This window comes from Gavialis gangeticus, unplaced genomic scaffold (assembly GCF_001723915.1).
Source record: "Gavialis gangeticus isolate Ggan-Ray unplaced genomic scaffold, GavGan_comp1, whole genome shotgun sequence".
Classification (NCBI taxonomy): domain Eukaryota; kingdom Metazoa; phylum Chordata; order Crocodylia; family Gavialidae; genus Gavialis; species Gavialis gangeticus.
The window spans coordinates 92,142,872-92,148,871 of record NW_017729033.1 but is presented as its reverse complement, the minus strand read 5'-3'; the positions used below and the strand labels follow the sequence as shown (position 1 = coordinate 92,148,871).

At 40.1% G+C, this 6,000-nt stretch overlaps 1 protein-coding gene across 1 annotated transcript in view; it reads right to left on the bottom strand.

Moving 5' to 3' along the window:
• UNC5C (unc-5 netrin receptor C) overlaps positions 1-6,000 on the bottom strand; it is a 483,074-nt gene that overhangs the window by 94,553 nt on the left and 382,521 nt on the right. The window contains exons 5-6 of the mRNA XM_019526146.1: positions 4,568-4,748; positions 1,998-2,165 (exon numbers count right to left, since the gene is read on the bottom strand). Coding sequence (XP_019381691.1) covers positions 1,998-2,165; positions 4,568-4,748 — 349 coding nt within the window. The remainder of the gene's footprint in view (positions 1-1,997; positions 2,166-4,567; positions 4,749-6,000) is intronic.

The window sequence follows — 6,000 nt, the reverse complement described above, 5'->3', positions numbered from 1 at the left end:
CATGGTAATAATTTGTGTGAACTACAGTGGTGGTTTCTGTGATTTTGACATCCATCCAAAATGTCCATTAGATACTTACATTTCTCAGTCACCACTTACCTGTGTTGAATTCCAAGAGCTGACTTAGACCTTTAAGTCTTTCTATTCCAATTAAAAGGGTCTAAGACATTGAGCCATATATAGACATGACCCATGAAAAGGAGGCAGTCAGTATTTCTCCTGCCCTAGAGTATAGATAAAGACTCTCTCTATTGCTTTCTATCCACTCTCCCCCCTCTTCTCCTTTCTTCCTTTCTAGAACTGAAGCAATAAGAAATTTATCCATGGAAAAGTGACATAAGAAGAAAAAAAAAAGAAACCAGAAAGGTATCCTTGTTTGTCCCTTTATAACATAGGTTGCTTGCAGACGTTAAAAAAGAAATAAAAAAAAATGGTGCTTTACTTTAAACTCAGCGCATTCCCACGCCAAGCCCAGTGCATGCCCAGAAGAGGCTGCAGGTTAGTTCGACCCAGCTCTGCAGTGTCTGTACAGATTGGGTGCTTCAGTAGGGCTTTCTTGGTGCTTTTATCTAATGGCTAATTGAATCAGCTTTAGCTAAAAGCACGAAAAAGCCCCACTGAAGCATCCAATCTATGCAGACACTGCAGAGCTGGATCGAACTAATGTGCTGCTGCTTCTGGTAAAGCACATTTTTCTTAACGTCTGCAAGCAGCCATAAAGATGAAATGAGTCTGCAATAGAACATTATTTTAGATATTCTAAGAAATAACTCAAGCCAATGAAATAGGAGTTGCTGGAATAACTGAGTACACTTAGCCAACCTCCCAAGAATATGTATTCTGCATGTGTAATTTATTACCATTGCTACCATCTATATTTATGAACTTGATATTTACATATTTAAAGGAATACTGTGAAAATGAAAGTCATGGTCATGATTTTTAAAATGTGAGTCTAAAGTTAGCCTCCCAAATTCACAATTAAGTACTTAAATAAATGGTCTAAACAGGGATTTTCACAAGGACTGAACATTGGTCTCACCGTCCCCAGTCAAATCAGTACTGTTACTTCCTTGATCTTTGTATGAGCTGAAGACCCAAATGCTTAGTGCTTTAAATTCCCATGATTTTCAAAAGAGTTGACTTCAACAGTCAGAATTTATAAGCTCAGCTAATATCTAGAGTTTGGAATAATGTTTGGAAATGAACTTCCAGTGCTCCAAGTTTCATCCAGCACCAAGATCTGGGTTTTCATGCCCCCTTCACATATCCAATAATATCTTATTTCAGCAATATATCAGTAGTGCACAGATTTTGATGGGACTACTGACATAAGAAAGCACTAGAGAAAGCACTACATGCAAAGCTGCCAGAATTTGGCCTGTAAAAGCTACTCACTCTTTTAATCAGTGTGTTGTTTAGACAGCTTTTGAATAGTGCTGTATTAATGATAATTTTTAATTTTTTTCTCGCATTTGACTCATTTTAGATTATGTTAAGGCATAAACACTTCAGGTATGAATGTATTGACAGGCAGAGGCATCCATCAAGTTCACACACACAATTCAGGTGTCTTAAATGCCCTTCTTATCTTTACAGTGTGAACCAAGAAGTTTATGTACAGCAAAGAGAAGGTTGCTAATGTGTTTTGGTCAAAATAATTTTCTGTGCTTAATTTCTAGTTTATTTCCACAGCTTTCAACAGATCAAGAGCTTTAGCTCCTAAAATTTGAAGCTTTCAATGTAACGCAAATCTCCTGAATTACCGAGACTGAGATAATGGTGCATGCTTTGTGCATCAGTGGGATTTAATCCATTGCTGTTTGATCTAATGTGCATGCACTACTTTATCTACTTATATAACACTATACTATTTATTTACTGAAATACTGGATTCAGTAAACAAGTGTGTGTGACTAATAGTCACTTCTTAAAATGTTTGAAGTTGGAAAAAATGAAATAATTGCACAGAGGGCTCTGAGTCTTTTATACTGTACCTGGACAGAGAGTGGTGCAAGCTATTTTCTGGACACTTTGGCCCTCACAGAAGGCACCACCATTGAGTGGGGCAGGATTGGTGCAGGTCCTTGTGCGCTTTTGATAACCTCTCCCACAGCGACTGTTACACACTGACCACTCAGTCCATATAGACCAACCACCATTGACTGAAAAGTGACAAATAACAAAGAGCATTAAATAAAGATAAATCTGCCTCTCAAAAAACACCAAAGATCTTTGTCAAAGTCCTATAAATACTCCCTCCCATTGAGTGAGATGTGGCTGCATTTTGTAAATGATACGTACTGCATGCAAGATGGACAGCTTCTTTCTGAAACCAAATATAGTTAAGCAATAAGCACTTACCTATCTACCTACAATGGCAGTCACTGTAAGGATGAATAATGCATCTAGAGCTCTGTAAGGCAACATACATGCATACTGAGAATGCATTATTTATAGATAAGATAATTCACTGTGTATGGAGACCATACTATAGTTTGTTTTCAGATGTAAGCACCTTCTACCCACCTTGACATGTTTTCTTTTCATTTATTTCTCTTGTATTTCTTTTCTGTCTTTGCTGCAAAGGTTCCCAGAAAGCTAAAGCAATGACCTCTCCCTGAAAACAATCTGCATTTCTGGAAGCCCAGGCATCTCTATAATGCATACTCAGCTTGCCACGCAGCTCAGAATGAACTAAAGGGCTGCATTCAGGTGCGAATGGCCGTGAGGTATGTGATGCTGCATATCTGTCTGCGGCACCGCATACTGCACGTTCAGCTGTTCTCCATGCTGCAAAGGAGTGTATGTAGGGGGGGGGATATCCAGGGTAAAAAAAAATCTGCACAAAAAAAAGCGGAGCGGCACACAGAGTTAGGATCACCACTGCTACAGATCTGGGAGGCCCTCAGAATCCCAGGTAAGGCTGGCCCCAGCCTCTCCTACCCGGGGTAACCTGTTGCATGCCAGAGGGCACGTGGCACAAGCGTTTCCCAGGGACAACTAGCAGCGGCACAAGGTATCCCACTGTTAGTTGTCCTCAGGGAACCAAATGTCTATGCTTGTGTGGATGCAGCTAACCTATTGATTACCTTCTCTGTTATGCACTTCAATGTGACATACTTGGAGAACAGTATGGAAAAAGCCCACGGCTGGTACATATCATAGTCTCAAGGTCTGGGTCCTGAAAAGCATTTTAGCTCCACAAATTTCCTAATCCCACATTTTTCAATCTTATCACTGTCACAACACAACTCCAAGCCAATGGCTGCTTCTCAACACAGGTCTGTTGCCTGTAATCTTAAACTGCATGGCCTACTCCCTATGACTTGGACAGGATAGAGAAGATATGTTGAAATCTACCTATGTTTGTGCATTGCTGTATTCACAACAGTCCGAACACACAGTAAGCATGCCATGGCCTTCCTCAGCATTATAAACATGGCTGTTCAACTCCATTTAGACAGTCTGCTATACAAAGTGAACTAAAAGCCCTCATTGTAACTTCAGGGAGGCAACTGCTTACAATTAAACATAACTGCTACCCTGACTATGAAATTAATGTTTAGGATAATGATAGAGATGTTTCCCCCACTTTTCTATCCTGTAATTAAACTGATTGTAAGGAACACCAGGAAAGTTAGCTGGCAGACACCAGAGTAAGTCCTTTCCTTCTGGATATCCCCTGCTTTAGGTATCACAAGGAAAATAATTTCATGGGAGACAGATAAAGGTCTTCATGGAGGTCTTCCTGATGAGGCCTTTTTTATGGTGGTACAGAATATGCAAATGTAGAATAATGAGCTAGCTGTTGTCTTATTTTCCCAGAATGTTTTTCTGTAACCTAGATTAAAGATCTGTGAACTATATTCTCAGAATGCCTCTTAAATTCCGCTGGCACTGCAATTATAACACTCCTTGTTGCTGGGCATTAAAGCAGACCAAAATGACATAATAGCATGGGGACCCTACTGATGCCCATATCATATGCAGGGTCTGGACCATATAAGATGTCTTTGAGTTTTATTGAGCTTTTAGAATGTTTTGTTCAGAATGTGATATGAACCTAGATGAAATTGGTCTGTGAGGTTCTGATGATGTACAAAATATCCAACTAATTCGTATGCTGTAAATAGGTCACCTATATAAATATAGGAACATTTGAGCATCCATTTGAACTAGTTCTCCATTGTGAGGGAAGGGCTGAGACTCTTCAGCTCTCCAGTGAAGTAATATGCCTTTTATGGTCAAGTGCTGTTATTGTCTTTTACTGAAAAAGTAAGTGAGATTGTCTACTTGGAAGTCTGAGTATCTTTAATGTTGACTCCTGGCTGTAGCTGTACTGGGTATATGTCAATGAGTGGAATAAGGACATCAGGGCCATTCAAACTGTGTCCAGCTGACAGCCAGTTTTGTTGATTAAAGCAGAGGCTCCTGGTCTCTACAGGTGGTTCCTCTATATCAAATATGATGGCAGCAGCAGGCTGCACCAGAGAACTCCAGAAATTACCTTTGATGTGCAAGGCTATACTTTAATCTATATGCTGCAGGACTGCACTTCACTTACCATAGACAATGACAGTAGCAGTAGTACTTTTCCTCTTGGCAACAATATTTTTGGCTACACAGGTATAATTGGCTGTGTCAGAAAGACGTGCCTGCTTGATGATTAGGTTGTGATCAATGGTAATGTAAAAATTCCGGTCTTCAACAGGATCAATCACCTCTTCATTTTTCAGCCACTCCACCTAAAAGTTTTGAACAGCCACAACAAAGGTCATGAGTCATTCCCATGCCAATCCACAGAGGCTTTCAGCTTTGCATATGTTCAATATCTGACTATTTTATTCATGCCAGAAACTGTTATAACTCAAGGTACACCAGGAAGGTTCCATTTGCATGTGTTGCCTATGCTGCCTGCACCACGTTGCACTGAAATGCCAAGGTAACAATTCTAGCGAACACTGTTCACACCCCACCCTCACCTCACACAGTCATCAGCTTTTCCTGCCTTCAAAATACCAAAAATTTAGAAAGACTGCCTCCTATTGCATGCAACCAAGTAGCTCATGTAGACTTTCAGGATCTGATACACAGTACACAAAAGGTAAATGTTATGTATTCCTTAAAAGGATATCTAAGAAAGGGAATGTGAGTGAGGTGGGGGTGGGGGGGAGGGAAGGAAATCACTTCTGTTATCAGGAACTATGACATATGTCTTTTCTGTTTGAGGCAGGGAAAGTATCTTGCATATGGAGAGTGCCCAGCACAATGGGAGTCTGATTTTGCTTGGGTTTTCTGAGTGCTAGTCTAATAGGTGATGCTAAAGATTTTCAAACAGACCCCAAATGTGAAATCAATTATAAGAGTTTTTAGTAGTAGTAATAGTAGATAGTAATATGTATTTATTCATCTTGACTGAAAAAAAATAAGGGAAGTTATCTGAGAACTGGAGAATAGTATAGAAAATATAAATGCTATTTTACCCATTTCTCTGAATTTCTATTTACTAATGCATGGTTCCCTAGTCTATGGGGATTTTTTAAAATCTAGACAATGTTCCTTTTATTGCCCCCTCACAGAAATCCCCCATTATCCCACAGCTGACTGCTGGGAGCCACCTAGCATTACTTGGCTGAACATTCAGTGGCTTGTTTTCATTTGAACTGAGCGTGCTCTAGAGGAAGGGGCTGGGGCTGTTGATGGATCAAACAGCACCTTCACGTCACTGGGTCATTTCAGCTTGTGCCCAGGATTTAATGAAAGGAAGAAAAATAAAAACAAAAATCAACCCACTGGAAATAGAAGGTGCTAACTGCCAAGACAGGCCTGATTTGTTCTGACAAACCCTGCTTTTCTAACGGTATTTGAACAACTGCCCAACCATCAATGAGACTAGAAACCAACAAAAAAACCCAACCCTGCTGGCTTAAGAGAGTCATACCAACCACTGTGAGCAGTGATGTGGGTGACTGGATGTTCTCCTGGCTGAAAGCTAGA